General features: G+C 39.4%; 1 protein-coding gene across 12 annotated transcripts in view; it reads right to left on the bottom strand.

Moving 5' to 3' along the window:
- The window catches only part of EML6 (EMAP like 6), an 86,272-nt gene that overhangs the window by 27,712 nt on the left and 41,063 nt on the right, over window positions 1–17,497 (bottom strand). For all 12 annotated transcript variants that reach the window (XR_011738049.1, XM_065833613.2, XM_071805610.1 and 9 more), the window contains 12 exons: window positions 13,122–13,259; window positions 11,519–11,775; window positions 11,002–11,214; window positions 10,320–10,487; window positions 9,310–9,416; window positions 8,515–8,633; window positions 7,676–7,862; window positions 6,881–6,986; window positions 5,292–5,385; window positions 2,192–2,292; window positions 1,523–1,725; window positions 561–672 (listed from right to left, as the gene is read on the bottom strand). Coding sequence is in view for 11 of the 12 variants with exons in the window: in XM_065833613.2 (XP_065689685.2) it covers window positions 561–672; window positions 1,523–1,725; window positions 2,192–2,292; window positions 5,292–5,385; window positions 6,881–6,986; window positions 7,676–7,862; window positions 8,515–8,633; window positions 9,310–9,416; window positions 10,320–10,487; window positions 11,002–11,214; window positions 11,519–11,775; window positions 13,122–13,259 (1,805 nt within the window). In the remaining variant the exon portion in view is untranslated. The remainder of the gene's footprint in view (window positions 1–560; window positions 673–1,522; window positions 1,726–2,191; window positions 2,293–5,291; window positions 5,386–6,880; window positions 6,987–7,675; window positions 7,863–8,514; window positions 8,634–9,309; window positions 9,417–10,319; window positions 10,488–11,001; window positions 11,215–11,518; window positions 11,776–13,121; window positions 13,260–17,497) is intronic.

The raw sequence follows: 17,497 nt of genomic DNA, 5'->3' as shown, positions 1-17,497 counted from the left end.
TAATTACGAGCGCAAAGGAGGGGAGTTTGTGCCAGTCTGTATTGTGCCGATATAAAGATCGGTATTTTACTGCTTTACCAGTGACAGTGTACAAGGGGTTCAGATGCTCCAGCACCATGGGCACTAATTCTGTGATTATCTGCGAATATCACTTTACAGACTTCCAGACTGATCCCTGGGGAGGTACTAATAGGATGTCCCCATCTTCCCAGCTCCGGAGTCACCCCGGGACGTCAGTCCAGCTGGGGATGCCAGCTGCCACAGACCGGTTTGGGAACAGCCACACTCTCAGGCTTGGGACATTCCCTTTTAAAATCATTTCTTCAGCACAAACAAAGCCAAATGTCATGGAATACAGAAGGAAATGGCAGAAAAAACTCTAAATGGCAGAGATTGTGTGAAATACAACTCTGATCAGTCAAACCGGAGAATTCCAGCACAGAGCAGTAAGTGCTGTATTACTGTCCCCTGTGTGTTCTGGTGAGATTTGACACCTATTACTGCCATTTCACAAGCCTTCATGCACATAGTCCTACGTAAAACACACTGAAAAAGAATACCTTTAGAACTAGAAGAGAGTGCTGTTCTCTTAATAGCGTAGGTCTTCAGACACCTTTCAAACATATCATCCCAAAGTGCCACAATTCCGTCCTTTCCACCAGTTACAAACCCCTGTACAACCACAGGATGAAAACATATACAAATGTCAGCACTCATACATTAGTATTTAAAAAGATGTGTCCAAACGCAGTATAAATTCCCCCCTGCATGTTGTTCATGTCTCCAATTAAAAATATTGGAGCCTATACATATAAGGTTAAAAAAAAAGGGGAGGAGATGTAGAGGGTTGCTTTTCTAGGGTTATAAAGACTTAGAACCATGTGGAGTACAAACTATTTTAAGTAGTAACGCTGGACTATAACATTTTCCTGCACGTGGAAATAAGCTATGGAAAAATATGTGCTCTGTCCTTAGAATAGGCAGTAGCATGTAATAAAAGCTCCTCGAGTTATTCCAAATTCAACAGACTTAACGGATGCTTCAAACGGAATTCTAATCATGCACAGGGACGAATCCTTTGATTAATTCACTTGGTAGATTCTCTTTATCTACGCCAAGTGAGTGCAAAACACAGCATAAATAACTAACCAGCAAAAACATAAGTGGAGAGGATGTTTAGAGGACAGAGTGCCAAGATCAAATAGAAAAATTGATGGAAAAGGTAGGAACAATCAATTAGGGCCAGAAAAGACTGAGCCACAGCGATCTTCACTGACCTCAATATATAAAAGCTAATATTGTTTTCATACTATACTTTAAAAGTTGAAACTATAATCTCAAAAAGGATACACCATTATAAACATCTTCAAATTGCCAGTGGATTTCAGGTGACAAAACTTTGCCCCAACCTCATTTAAAGTGCCACCAATAATCTATCTCGCATTGTTAGTTACGCACTTCTAAAATCCAGCATTGCAACAAAAATAGCAAAGATGAATGGATCACATCAGACGACAAATACCTTATCCAAGGCATGCATGGCAAATACAGGCCCGTCGTGAGCTTTCACTGTCTTAAGCAGCAGAGTGTCCTTCCAGATATAAATGTCTCCAGTAGCAGCGCCGGAGAACACCAGATCTTCGATTCGCCCATATGAAACGCTCATCATCGTTTCCAGCTTCCCGGTAGTTCCAAATGTTCCTCGTTTTGATGTAAAGCCTCCACCTGCAATACAAACACTACTAAGTCTCTTCACATTTTGGTTTGTAGCCATAGCGCTGTGAAGGACAAACGTCTTCACCCCATCACCTCTTGTGGTCGCCTGAGCCATGGTAGATAACAGCAATACTAAAAACATAGTGCACAAGGGCAGATCTTAGTTCAAAATATACCATTTTTGTTGCAAAGATCTGCTTAATTCAAATCCCTGTAAGAGAATTTGTCAAAGAGCAATGCACATCTATTTAATTACTACAAAAATAACCCAAACAGAAAAAACAATCTGAGAGCACCTGAAAGGAATACTGTGACATTTGCTGATTTAGAGGTAGGTTTTCACCCCTTTAGTATTTTGGTAACTAGAAAACTGATTTTGAAGTAAAACAAATTCTTAAACCCAGAACTTGATGTCCTTCTATTAAAAATATACACGTTCTCAAATAAATTAAATATAAAATATTCAATATAGTACCTGTTTGCTGCCAAAATTTGATGTGCTTCATCCCAACTGTGACAAGTTTGTCTACGTGATGTGGATTACACTTCACTACAAATATTTTATCTTTATGGCCCCTGCAACACAAATAAAAATAAACAAATCTGGTAAGGGCTGACTTACCATTTCCAAGCGAATGGCATTGCATCACACTGGACTAACCAGGGCCTTCCACAGGGAGAATCTGATCCCCCTCACCGCCATGTAGAGAGCTGGACTTCTCATCTGCACGCGTTCAGCCTTGGCTGTCAGGACATACTGGAGCATGCACCATATAGGAATTAGACTACAGAAACCTGGCAAATAAAAATTGTCTCCCACTGAATTTCAGTTCATTTAAGTCACAATGAAGAGGCAGTAAGGTAAATGCAATCAAGAGATTGTATAAAGGGCAACTTAGATATTTAAATGGATAAGAACTCAATAAATATTTAACATCCCCTGTCAAGGAAGTCTTTAACCTACTGGGCTTTGAGAAGAAAAACAACTAATTATAAAATCAGAATTTAGGAAATAGTTCGTTCGGCAGCATATAAACCTTTCAATTTAGATCTCGGTAATTAAAATCATCCTTGTTGGAGTATGTATTTATGGGAATGTGTACATTTAATTTTCACCAGTGCAAAAAAAAATCCTGGATGCAAAGTAGTAATTATTTCACTAGCTTTCCAATATGAATTTTCAGGGATTCCTTTGGTGGCCAGTGTAGACAAAACCCAGTCCTCTACCCCTCAGCCATTTGGAGTGCACCTCGCAATTCGCCTTCTCCTGTTCCTCTCCCTGTGGTGTAAGGGAGTCTGGCCTTTCAGCTCAGCCTGCTTACGCTGCTGCTTCCCAAAGCACCTATCACAGGGGCAAAATGTACTGCCTGAGGCCAAAGCAAACTAACTGCACCCCATTTGGGTGTCCCCTGTAAAACAAGAGCGCGTCAGCTGGGTGACAGGACCAAGTGCTGGCACACAGGATCTGGACTCCAGGGCCTCCTTTCCACCCCCATTTCCCACAAGGGTCACACCAAACATGGCCACAAGCCCGTGTAGTTCGACGTGTGCTCTCACAGGATGAAGAAAGGAGAAGAGCACGATGGTCACTGACTGCGATTGTATAATAAATAAATCTGACAATGCCCCCGCTCAGCTCCCTCAGGGATTGCAGTCGCTAATTCAGAACACTGGGATCAAGTAGGACCAGCACTGCATCAGCAAAGGCAGGGGAAGCTATTGTAGTGAAAGAAGCTCGGATACCGTTTGATTCTAAAAGCGTACGCTTACTCAATAAGGATTTTAATGAAACTAGACAGAAGATTCTAGAGCCAAGATAGACAACCAAGTTGTATATCTAATGAGCAACTGAGAGAGTATATTCTGAACATTGCGACAATAAAACTGAGAAGTGACGCTGAAATAAATCATCCCAAGAAGATTAAGCAAAAAGAATATTCACCAAAAAGAAATAATTACTACAAAATAAACATAATGAATGCTTGCACACAGTGGGTGTACACTTCATTTTTCAGGCTTAGTCCTTCACATGCATTCTTGTGGGTCTCTATGACTGTAAGAAGATGTCTTCCTGCTCTTGCCCGCTAGGCTACCTGAGGGTCCTGTCTGAAAGTGGGATGTTAACTGTCCTGCCTTGGTTTTTGTCTCTTTGTATGTCCTACTGCACTCACCAGAATAGGGAACTTGCCTCTAGGGACCGCTAAAATATAAACAATAATTGAAATTAGAACTTTTTAGAAGAGAGACTATCTTTTCATGCTCTCTGTGAGGACCCTACATATTTTCAAAATAATGGGTTAGCAATACTAGTAGATACATTTGGTCCATATAGTATTGTACACTGACAAGAATGTTGTATGTCTCCTGTGAGCCACAGGAGACAGGGAGCCATCCAGCCCATCGTTATCTTGTTTTTAAAGGCTCAGAGGTCTCTATGGGAATAGATAATGTATTTCTTCATTTGTGAGTCTAAAGCACAATCTGTCTGGACACAGCAAAACCAGGATTGGAAAGCAAATGAAAATGTCACGTTTTACACAACAGACAACACTGTTGCTAAGCAAGCTCTACATCACAAATTTTAAACAGGACTTAAAATCTTGCTGCCTAATAAAAAAAACCCGCTTATTCATTCAGCAATGGTATGCTACCAACAGATAGTGCTGCCAGGAGGAAAATCTTCTTAGATCTTCTGGAACATGTCACCATATCATAGTGATAACAGTGTAATACTTAAATAAAAGTAAATTATCTTTTGGAGGCACTTTTTTTTGCAGTTAGGCTGATAGTTTCTACTGAGCAGTGCCAGATATTAGATGGCTGCAGACAGCACAGGAAATCAGCTCCTTGCCTTTCTGGTATGCAAGTCCATGCTCACATGAATTCTACACAATTCTAGTATCTTGACCTCAGAAGAATGTTTGATTTGCTCAACAGAAACCAGGTTCTCAAACAGTTTGATTCTTCTAACACGTACAACTAGTTTAGTCTAAAGAAAATGTTGCAATTCAATATTTTAAAAGGAGAAAGGGTAACAGGTAAACTGTAATCCAGTCCTCTTCACAACATGGTGATTGCAAAAGCTTCTTCACTCCAGGGTTATTAGCTAAGCTTGCTGTTGGTAACTGCAAATATCTCAGAAAAGGTAAGATCAGTAGACCTTGAAAAATCTTTTTCTATTAGAAGGAACACTTACTTCTTTTTGGAAAAGTAATCTACATATGTACACTGACAGAATGCAGCATATCATCTAATGCATAAATATGACATCTCTGACTTCAGCCATGAAACAGGAAATAAATTTGGGAAAAACTATTAGCTTAACTTGAAAATCATTACATGAGCTATAATATCAATGTAGGTATCCTAACAGAAAGGCAAGGGAACAGTTCACAGGATTTCCCAACACTAAACTGTAGAGTCCAAGGGTTTCAATCTGGATATATTGCTCTGAAACGTCATTCTGTTTTCAGAGGGGTGTTCTGGGTTTCCCTATAAACAAAGTAATATGTGTGGATGACACTATTCAAAAAAACATAAGCACAGGACACCTTTATACAGAGACACGTTCTTACCTGGTTGTTGCCAGCTTTTCTCCCTTTTTCCAGTCCCAAAACACAATGGCATGATTATCATCTAGCCCAACAGATGCCAAGCATTTTCCATCAGCTGTAGAGAAGCAATACTTATTGTTAAAGGTGCTAAAGGCTTTAGCTGAAAATAGAACAGGTAATGAACACAACAAATCCACCGTAAACTGAATTTAAAAGATGCATTGTAAATGAAGCAAAAAAAGGAACTAATAGTTTGAGAGAGGGTTCAGGTTCACTGACGGACTTCTGTTCTGAAGCTGACCACGCACAGAATTAGACAAATGAACTGAACGAGTCAGTCAAATGCCCAACCTCTCAAGATGACTGAAGTCTGTACCTGCTGAAACGGAGACAGGAAGAACTATTCTGTAACAGTTTTAGTGAGGTAAAATGCTAATGGACTATAGAGTCTGATTACTATCCAAATATATAGATGGTAAATAAGCCACCAGAGGGCACAACTGAACACCGTGGGAATGCAATTCTAATTCTCGCATCACAACATCATCAGAACGGTCCTACACAAGTGACCCCGCTGTGTGCACGGGTTTCAGTAATGGTGTAGGAAGCGAGTACGCACAGAGAGCTGGTCGTACAGCCAGCTGCCAGCCAAAAAGGCTGCTAGTCTTCGGTTCTTTCTTTAAGCTTCAAGTAGTGTGAGCTGAACCCAGTTCAGAAATAACGATTATTAACACAATGAAAACTCCCTACATAAGGCCAAAGTAGCACTCCAAGGTGCGTATCTGCACAGCCATCTGCCCCTCTGTATACTGAGAACTGTCATTAAAGCCAGTTGGGAATGCAATGTGTGCATTCTCAAGATCAGCTCCCAAAGAAATACCGTAATGATGCCAGCGGTCACTACTTTTGCAGAGAACTTCCATATTTTTGTACAGATTTCTGTACCGTATCTGCTTTCAGAGTTCGGTTGCACACCATAGTGGATCAGCCATTTCACCTTGGATTCCAGCTCTTGGATGAGCACCAAGGCTCCCTGTCTGATAACAGAACACAACTGAGTTCCACAGACTTATCTTTGTGGAAGTAAAACTTCGTTCACCTAGTCCTGTCTCATAGATGTGATCTATGTCCTAATGAACTCTTACCATATTTCTAAAGAGAAGAATATGAAATAAATTATGTTTAATTGAAAAAAAATCAGATTAAGGAAAGGACAGTTCAGCTGAAGTGATGTCCTTTAAAAAATAGAAAAAGGGAGAATGAAGGTCTAAGTACTTTTATAAAGACACAGAAGTATGTAAGTCACCACCATATGGATGATAATTTTCAATGCTGAATACAGGAACTACCCTTTGAGAACTGAGACGACTTAGGTCGTCCATCCATCTCAGAAAGGCAAGCAGGAGAAAGAGCAGAAAACTGCTTGTCATATTTACATATTCTGTAAAATCCCTCAAAATTGCCAGCAAATGTGAAGAATTGTACGAGCCTACAGATCACATTTCCATCTCATTATAACACTTCAAGTTACCATTCTGCCTGTTTTTAAAATGTTATCACAAGGATTACTTTTTAATTAATCGTTTAGATCAACATAGGCTGTGGCTTACCTGAAAAATCCAGCGCACACACTCCTCTTTGATGCTGGCCTTTGAGCAACGACAGACATTTCAGTGTCTGTGTGTCCCAAACATGGATAGCAGCATCTCTTCCAACCTAAATGACAGAGTTAATTGGAATACCTGCTCGTAGAAGTTCAAAGCCCTCCAACATCAGTAATTAGCACTATCATATCTTCAAAACACTCCAGAGGTAACTACTTTTCCACTTGCCCTATTAGATCTTGTTTCAAGATCTGTTTTTCTTTCAGAGAAATATCAGTAGATATTCTCTAAAACATCAGTATTCAGTATCATATTAATGATATAATTTATTGTGATATATGAAAATACATGAATATACTGAATATATCATATTCAGTACCAGATATCAGTAGAGTGCCCAATGTAAAAGAGCCTTCAGCTTTTGAATGCTAGTACAGTATAAAACCACTGAGATTGACTAATGAAACCCCCAAGCCTCCGAGGATGTATATAAAATACAGCTCCTGCACCTTACAGATGAAAGCACAAGTTCAAAGAGAATATAAGATTTTTGGCAAGGCCACAGCAAAAGATTGGCAGTTTTTGTGTTATACAGGAATGCTTTAACAATCACCTCAAACAGTGTCCAGTCCAGTACTCCCCAGCAGTTTGGCAGGGATATAGGAAACAGTATACAGCTTACCCGTATTTAGGAGGAAACACTATACTGAAGGACCAAGAGAACCACATTTTTCCTAATTCTATATTGTAAAGGGAATTTATTTCCACGTTTGGCGATGATCATCACTTCCGAATACTCACCTGTCCAGTAGCAACGTAGTCTTTCACTGGGTGGATGCTCAGGCTGAGGATATCGTCGTCGTGACCGAGATAGAGCCTTTGAGTGTGCTGCTGCCTGTTGTACACCACAGCTACAGCAGCAATATGATACACTACTTCTCCGCTTTGCGTGTAGAACAAGTTATTCCGACAGTCATAGCCTCTATAACTGAAATAAATACAAAACAAGTTCTATTCTGTTTCAAAACTACTCTAATTTGTGTAACAAATTGTGCAAATAATTTGTGCATTAACGTGAATAAAGTACAGCTGCGGCATCAACTTCAGCCCACAACTACCACAGCAGGCAGGCACAGGGGCTGTCCCCACCAGGACATCAATCTTCTCATGCTTTACTTTGCTCCTAACTCCTAACTCAGTACTGATTCCACAAAAGGAATATATAATTCACATAGAATTGTGTCCAGATAAGTTTTACAGGGAATTGGATTCAAGCAGAAATCCATCGGGAATTTTTCCAAATCACAGCTATCAGGATCAACTTAACAGAGAACCTTTGCTCCAGGAAACAGGTGTAGCAAACAGTTAGTTTAAAATGTAATTTTATAAAATGCAACACTGATGTATTATTTTTTATATGGCTACAGTATTATAACCTTCTCTTGTTCCTTAACAAACACAACTGAAAGAAAAGAAAATCTGTCTGGTATCCCCAAAATTACCCACAGCAATAATGACAAACAAATTGATTATAGGTAAGCACTGAAAAATGCTTTGCTAAATGCTCTGACATGAACTGATTAACATTGCTAGAATGTGGCCACAATCAGAAAAAACAATATTGTGTAATATTGCTCTACCCGTGTATAAACTGCAACTTCAAACTGTCCTCGGGCGCTCGCTCTCTCTTCAGGAAGGGCACAGAATGGTTCTTCTCTTTACTTTGCTGTTTCAGCTGAGGTAGGTCTTCTTTGTAAACCTGCCAAATAATCGTCCCAGTTCATTGAACATCTCCAGTTTTCTAAATATTTGTATATATGAATGAAAGTGACCTTAAGTATTAAATGTAATTTATCTCAGAACATAGCTGTACTGAAAAGAGAACAAAAACTTAAGCGCATTAAGTCACTACTACAGACCAATTTTACTTGGTTCCCATAAACCAGGGCAATTTTAATTCTTGGACTTTATTGTCCTTGGCAAGAAAAGAAGAACCTGTCACAAATAAATATATTATCCAGGCTTCATACTCATTAGAGAATATCCTGTCTGAATATGCAGAAGTCTCTCAAAAACTCTGTGAGTTATGTTCTACAAATCGGGATTCTAAATTTGATAGGACTGCAAAGGAAGGGCAACAGCAATAAGCTCTCACAAAACCTTGCTTAAATTTGTGCTTTTAAAGATATATTCTTTATTCTAACATCCAGTAGTATACACACCAATGTTTTTTCCCCAAACCCTTTTAAATTCTGACCTCCAGCTAAAGTAAACTCTGGTTTTATGTATATTAGTTGCCTAATCAGCTGAATACTGTCAAAATAACATTCTTAGAGTAGTCTGCTGAATTAGCCGCAAACTTACTTTACTTATCTTTACTGAATAGTCACAATAAATTACCAGGTAATCGGCACGGTACCTTAATTTTCACTCACCTGGCGATCATAGTTGATTTGGGCTTCCTGCTCAATGTCAGAATCTAACTCTGGCACATCGGATAAATCTGAATCAGATTCTTCACTGTAGGAATCAACACCACCCTCTGCATAAAAAATCATAAATCAATACATTGAACACATCTGTTCACAGGAAAATAATCTGGTGCGGTTTTGCATAATTTAGACTACAGGCAAAGCAGTATTCAAGAACTTTGGAAGCCTAAGCAGTTTGTAGAAATCCTGTGGGCTGACTGAATGTGTCCGGTTTCATTTCTGGTTCTCCGGTTCCGACGCCTGCGGCAGGAAGGTGGCAGCGGGAAGCAGAATAATTGGGCAGTTACCAGGACATTTCCATCATCTGAGAGAATACCGTTCTCTTAACAGGCTTTGCAGTGAAATCATACAGGAATGGTAAATAACAACTTTCAGTGTGATCCCTGACCGTGTTTAAAAAGCTGTGCTGTAACAGGTATTTCACATTGGGCAGGTACGGAGTGAAGATTTGCCCTTTTGCTGAATGGAATCCCATTTTTGACAATTGCCACGATCAGCTTGTAGGGCTGTGCTAGAATATTGTCAGAATCGTGGATACAGCAAGAAAAAGATCACCCAGTACAGCTATCACATACATATGTGAAACTGCATTGCAAAGAAAATGAAACAAACCAACGTGTGCAGTCACACTTCAGAGCACAAGTTAGATCGGTACCTTTGACAATTCAATCTGATCTAGCAATCTCCCCCTAAATGTCTTTTGTTCACAGACTTCGATGAATACCGCTTGTGCATTCCTAAACACACAATATTGCAGACTGCAAAAGAGTTTTGAATGTACCTTGCCAGAAACAAATGGCTGTCCATGAAAAGTAAAATGTCCCAAACATGCTGATTATTACATGCTGGAATTCCAGGGAATATTTTCTGTTAATACAATAAAAGCTTTCCTGCCAGTGCTGCATTCTAGGTTGATTTTATTCAGTAAATACTACAGAAGACGCCATTTTTACCTTGCGGAGATGTTTCAAGGATGCCATTTGTTATCCCTTCTGGAATAAATCGCCACTGAAAAACAGAGTGATCAGCACCTCCTGTACTTAAAACCCACTGAAAATCATGGGACCAACGGACATTGGTTACATGTGCTGAATGGCCAATGTATTTTCTAAATTTAGCTCCTAGAAAAAAAACCCCAAATAGAAGAGTCAGTATGTAAGAAGAAAAAAATTAACATTGTAACTAATAAAGTTAGGCTTTTAATGGAAATACAGTCTAAACGTTGTTATGAAAATTAAAAAAAAATACTTAAATGCTTCTTGATATTCTGACACTAAGAGTAATTACAATATAAAAATAAATGGCATAAAATAATACGTACTATATGCTCGTTTCAGCTTCCCAAAAAGTACTTAAATCTTGGCAGGAAGTACCAGATACACACAGGGTTTCATTTACACCTTTATGGCCATTACTGCTAATGTGAACTATACACACATATTGTGTATCGTACTGTACACACACATTCATATTCACTATCAGAAAATATACTGATACGATATCAAATTAAACACAGAAGATCATGGAAAGCCAAAATGGTTTTTTTAGTTTTGCTGGCTTTATGCATGGTAAAATATCCTGATATGGTAGCAAAGTCAATATTGCATTCTTCAGAAATACAAAATACCATCTTACCTTTCTTTAAGCATGGAAATCTGAATAATTTAACCAGTCCAAAATCATCCCCAGTCACGAGCACTGAGCTGTTGTAATTTCCATCCACAGAATTGACATCTGTAATGTTTGTATATTTGGGCCAAATTCCATTCACTTCAGATCCTACCACACAGGTCCAGGAGGCCCAGTGAATTCCTTTGGTCTCCTCTTTGCTAGTTAGATGCTTCCCAGCTGAAAATTGGCAAGGTAATAATCTATTTAATCAGGTGGTTTTCAGCAAACTCCGTTTCTTTTCATCACATTTATCTGGGTATTCTTGGGATTAGTCTTTTAACCTCAATAAATTATAAAGATTTGCAATTTTACTTTATGTTAGTGTAATCTCACATTTGTGGAAGTACATTAGATACTTATGTAAGTTCTGGTCGAGAAACTCTGCTCGCAGATGTTCTATTTACATACGGTATTTTTGTTGTTCTGATCAAATCAACACTGAACTTCACTTGCCCACAACATAAGCCACTTGTAAACTTACACGGCATCTTGTAGAACAGTCTCTCTCCTGCACCATCGTTGGTTTGCAAGAATTTACTATCCACAGACCAGTCAATATGAGTAATGAAACTCGAAGATTTGTTGCATTCTCCTATTTTTTTGTATCGCTGAGCAACCGCATAGATATCCACCGGGCCATCGTTGGAACCCACAGCGAGGTAAGAGCCATCCGGCGAAAATTTCATTTCATGGATTACTTCTTTTCGGTCCTTAATGTGAACGACCTCTGTCATGTCTCTGCAAGACCAAGAGGGAAAACCTGAACTACAACTTGTGAACACGCAGCCCACAGACATTTAGGACAAATATGAAGATAAATGCACTGAATAATTTGCACAACAAAAGCAGATTTCACAAAAACACCCTAGCATCAAATTGATGAAAACACTCAAATTTATTTAAAACCAATAAATGTTAATATATCTTTAAAATGCTTCTGTTCTGCTAAAAGCAGAGCCCTGAAAGGAGAATCATCCGTAACTGGGATCTGGGAGATGCTGATATGAATGGAAAGGTCAGTATAACAGATGATCAGGATCTTCAAAGAACTTGCAGAATAACTTTGTTAGAAGTTTCTCTTCAGATGGTGAAACTCCAAAATGTCAATAATAGCACTAATTTTGTTAGGAAAATTCTTATTTATTATAATGCCAGCTTTATCATTATCAATGTGCAGGTCAATCATGAATTATGTTAGCTATCAGGCAAATTAGCAAAGACAAGATGAGTGTAAGACAAAGATCAACTTCTTTAGAAAAACACTAGTCTTTGACAATTTCAAATTAACATGAACAGATCACTTAAGTTTTAAGTCAGTCAAGCAGCACCTTGCAGGCATTTTCACAGATCTTCCATTGATTACAAGCTTCTCCCTCCTATCAGCCAGTAGTTCAAAGTATTTTAAATACACACTTATCAAACATAAGGAGTAAATGTTAAACTAGTAGTAAACTCTTCCAAGTATCAATTAACCTAGCCCATGTGTTTTAAAATCATGTTATTTTGTTAGGCTGTTTCACCCTATAGCCAATTTTATGTTTTGTCTGCTTTTGTGTGTCTTCCGTGCCACTATTCCGGGCAGAAACGCCTGCTGCATTTGATGCATTCATGCAAAAGGAAAGGCTTATCTCATGTGAAAAGTAGAATTCAGATATATCTTGCAAATGCTTAAAAATGTCTTTCAATCACCGATTATTTTGCTCAGTACCCATTCTTGTATATGGCTGGAAGTGAACCATATGATCAAGGGGATCCCTGTCAAAACTGATCTCTGTTCTACACTTTTCACATAATATCTGCATAATTACAGAATAAATAAAGAAAAGCCAAACTTGAAAATCTTCAATTTTATCAACTTTATTACTAAAAGCTAATATTTGGAATTAAATATGAAGCATAACTGCCAAACTACTACCTCTCAAACCACCAAGGGATATTATGGAAGCATATGCTCAATTTTCACTCTTTGTTTCTGATAAAATACCCAATGATTATTTCTCGTTATAGGAATCAAAGACTTTGTAATATGGTCTTGAGGGAAAAAAGCCCTAATAACGTGAGAAGCTACAGCAAGATTCTCTCACCGTACTCGAAGAACAATGAAGGAGCCATCCTTCATTCCGAGCGCCAGCTGCGACCCATCGGGACTGAAAGCCACGCTCCGCACGGCTTCTTCCATGTTACACCGAGCTATCAGGGCATGGTCAGCGAGACTCCATAATCTGCATCGAAAGAAATCAAAAGCAGCAGCAGATGTGTCTTGACTGCACAATATTTCAGCGTCATCTAGAGTAAAACCAAAAGTCCAACTCGAGTGCTAAAGGTCCATTTGCATGCACATGCTATATTAAGATTTTATAACATACTGAGTTCCTTTCCAGCCATGGAATGAAGATGATTTCACAGATGACCTTATAGATTTACAGAAATTTAGTTTTTAAAAACTCAAAACTGCTTCTCAATCTAGAAGAGAAAGGATGTGTACAATGACCGCCTGAATGGTGGTCATGGACACACAGCTTCCCAACAGTGGCACTGCGTGTCTTGGCAAATAACATCAAGTGGAGCTCTCAGACACCTTCGGCTGAAGGTCCAGGCTCACATTTCTTTCAAACTAATGGAGTCTTTACTGGTCCCAGTTGTAGCAAGGGTGGCACCTCAGGCCTGAACACACACCTGTGACGGCAGAGAGAAAACGGGCTGGAGCTAAATACATAATCATTTGGTGTTGTCTTTGGGCTTTATTTATCCGGTATAACAGAATTCCCCTAGATGAATCATTTTAAAAACGCACTTTCTGTAACCAGTGAGGGTCAAAGCGGTTCAGACTGAAATGTTCACTGGAACGAAAGCGATACTTACAGGGCATGAACGTTCCGACCGTGGGGAAACATTTCCTGTCACAACCCTGAAAGATCTAACAGACCGAAGTGCGTGCTGATACACTCATTTACTTAATTTTCAATAAAAAGAATCCAAAATTATGTCTTAACATGGAAATAAAAAATAACGTACCTATATTTTGAAGAAGAAAAGGAGGGAGTTTCCCAGATCACTACAAGCCGGTTAATCAGACCTCACTAGTATGCAAGATTTAGAAAAAAATCTTGAAGAAAAGAATAAATAAAAGTATGGAAGAAAATGCATAAAATACCTCTTGGATTAGAAAAAATCTGTCAGGAGTACCTAGCTATCTACGTTTTGAGGACAGTGTTATAAACCCAATGCATAGGTAAAAGATATATAAAATACTGAGTAAAATATTTCAATAGCAGCATATGTGATTATTGGCTAAAGTCAAGAGAAGTTGTACAAGAATCGTAAAGTCATACTGGATGAAGTTTTTCAGCAAGCTCTCCAGAAAGAACAACCAGGCTGGAGGAAAGATACTGCTAAGATTTCTAGGTACAATCTTTGGAATAGTAACATTTAATATTTTCCCTAAAGACGCCAGCACAAAAGATGAGAACGCTCATGAAGTTTGCCATGGACAGCGAGTGGGGGACACTCAACCCGGAGCTGGATTTATCACCCTGGAAGAAAAAGAGGTGTCTTGATGATGCAACAAATAGACACGGAATGGAATTCAAGCAAAGCCCGTATTTTCAGAGCCTTACGGCTAGCACTGTGCCCTGAGCTTGAAACACCTGGAACCAGCAAGAAGGGGGAAGATGTCACATTGTTTTTCAGCAACAGAATGACGATGATCCGGGAGTGAGTTGCAGACAGGAAGAACGAGATTTGATCCTCAAATATATCCTGGGTGCTATTCCCGAAGGGACACACAAACAACAGCACACAACACACAGTGAGCTCATCTGGCATGTGCTCTACAAATTATCTCCAGAAACCAGAATAAAAACAGGAACAGATGCAGTGAAGGATTATTAGGGTGATTAAGATAATGAAGACTGTATCACATTAAAGAAGACCAAAAGAGTTTAACTTTTATACCTTAGTGAAACAAAGGCTCGGAAGGGATAGCATTGCTTCCAAAAATACATCAGTAGGATAAACATCAAGGAAGGAGAAAAAGTTACATTGAAGGACCATGCTGGCACTAGAAGAAACAGCATAAAGAGAACATGAATGCAGCCTGCAAAGAAGGAAGTGTCTGTCCACCAGCACTAACATTTACACACAGCCCTGACGTGCAGAACAGCAGCAAAAATAGGGGGTTTGATAAATTTAGCATCGAGAAAGAAACCCTTTGGGCGTTGTCAGGTTAATGTCATTAGGATCAGTGTAGAAGATGCTGGTTTCCTCTTAAGCTGAGGGGATTCAAGGATGAGAAAGAACCTGAAAAGGCTTCTCTGAAAAAATGGCAAGTACCATTTCCTGGTGAAATAAACGGAGGTGGGATGCTAAGGCTGTTTTCAAAGAGAGACCAGAAGTAGACAAGACACAGGATTCCAAGCAGCTTTGCCAGGGAGCAGCTGTGAGCCCAGTACAGTGGAGAACGAACCAGAAAGGATTGGAAAGGTGTCAGAATGTTGCTTTCACGTGGATCACTTTGACTAATACCTTAGAAGTGTAACCGCAACACGTGGCAGTGCAAGCAGAATAATCCAATTTTCTTAAAAAAAAAATCATCAAGTTAGTGGCAGGGTAATTCAAAGTATGAGCCTTTTCATTTTATAACAGAAAAAAAAGCCTTTTGCACACACAGAGGCATTGGTATACACAACTGACCAAAAAAAGCCTGGTTTCCTTATGAAAACAGATCAAGTATCTCTTCTGGCAAAATACTTCTTCATGCTGCTTTTGGAAAAGCCAGATGAATAAACTATTTCCATATTAAAAGTGTATGCATTTTCAAATAAGGCAAAGACATGTTTTTACCATTCTTCGGCAACTTCCCTACGCGTTTGTTTAAATTACTGATTTTAAAAACCACCATCAGGCTCAGGAAACGTGATTTTATTAGTAAATATTCCAGTCTTTTCTGTCGCAGGCCTGACAGGTGAGTTTCTTTATTTGTTCATCTATGTTTATCCTGATTACAGCCTCCCAAGGGACTTGGTAACAACCGCTTCATTTGGAGCAAACGCCATAGCTGATGCCAGGAGCTTTCCTGATGTTCTGTGCCATTCATTGGCAGAACAACGCTACACACAAAACCCAGAGACACAAATATCCAAACGGGTTGACACAAAACCAGGTTTCTAAACAACCTCCTTATAAAGGCAGGAATCCAGAAAGAGATGATGCAAGAAGCCAGGCGGTGTAGCAGAGCCGTCCTGCAGCTGGGGGTTCTAACACCACCGTACAAAAAGACGTGAGAGCTCCAATGAAAAAATGCAAGAAACAACTCTATGTGCCCCTTGGTGTTCTGGTGAGAACGATGCTTTGTTCCTGTTGTAAGAGACAGGATGCAGGCAGCTCTCCTAGCTGATAAGCTTTTGAAGTTTACACCGTAGGAAATCTGGATTGGGCTAGAGCCTTTCCTGAGCTGTGCTAGGGAAGTCTAGGGTATGCCCCTTAACTCTGCACAGGTCCTTTTCATTTGGGCATCTCACTTAAATACAAGAATATAATCCGGCCCACTAAATAATTTATTTGTAAACCAATTTAGACTGATATTGTACTGCCACTCTTTCAAAATAATGTGATAACCGAATACTAAGAAAAAATACACAATAAAGTAAACGGTGATAAAGAAACATTCCTGTCAATGCCATTTTAGTATTGAAAAAAATTGTAAGAAAAGCCTTTTTTGTACTATCTTATCTTAACGAAAATATTGATATATTTCACTGGAATACCTCAGATGAAGCATTAGTATAGAAAGAAATAGCACTGTCTGAAGCAGAGTTCAAATGCCACATTCTCTAGTGCCTAACCAGCCAAATGATGTATGCTGTAGTGCAGTAAAATACCTGCAGTGTTAACAGATGCACATTTTCTAGAATGGCACTGTTCAAAGGCATCACCAGTATCATAATAACTGTACCAACGACACTAATCAGAAGAGTACCACTGGCGATGGCTCAGAGAGCACGCCTGCAGCGTTCCATAGAGGGGCAGTCAGCAGCACACCACCCAGCTCCAGGCCAGAGCTGAGTTACTGTGCTACCCAAAAGAGGAGTCCAAGATAATAAAACCTAAGGCTTAGCGTGGCTCATTAGCTTGAGGGCAGTACAACGCTAATCCCAGCTTTGCAGCTCCTTCCAGAACTGGCAGAAGCAGGCAGTGTCAATCTGTGCCATTAGAAAACTGTGCACACAAACCCAAGTAGAGGAGACTATCCACGCATTTTATAAACTGAAAGAAAGAACATTGATGCGTAGGAAACAGGGAGATACTGTAGTGAACAACCCACCTCTCTGTTAGTTTCACAATCTGGATTTTAATTATGGTTAGAAAGAGATGAGTGGCGGTAGGAATAGGAAATCAGCACAAGTAAAGATACAGCGGAAAGGGGAAAAAAATCCCAACCGACTAGCAAGCTTCAAGGCAG

Source organism: Patagioenas fasciata, chromosome 3 (assembly GCF_037038585.1).
Source record: "Patagioenas fasciata isolate bPatFas1 chromosome 3, bPatFas1.hap1, whole genome shotgun sequence".
NCBI classification, from domain to species: Eukaryota; Metazoa; Chordata; class Aves; order Columbiformes; family Columbidae; genus Patagioenas; species Patagioenas fasciata.
The sequence above is the reverse complement of the archived record's forward strand: the minus strand, read 5'-3'. Positions and strand labels throughout refer to the sequence as shown.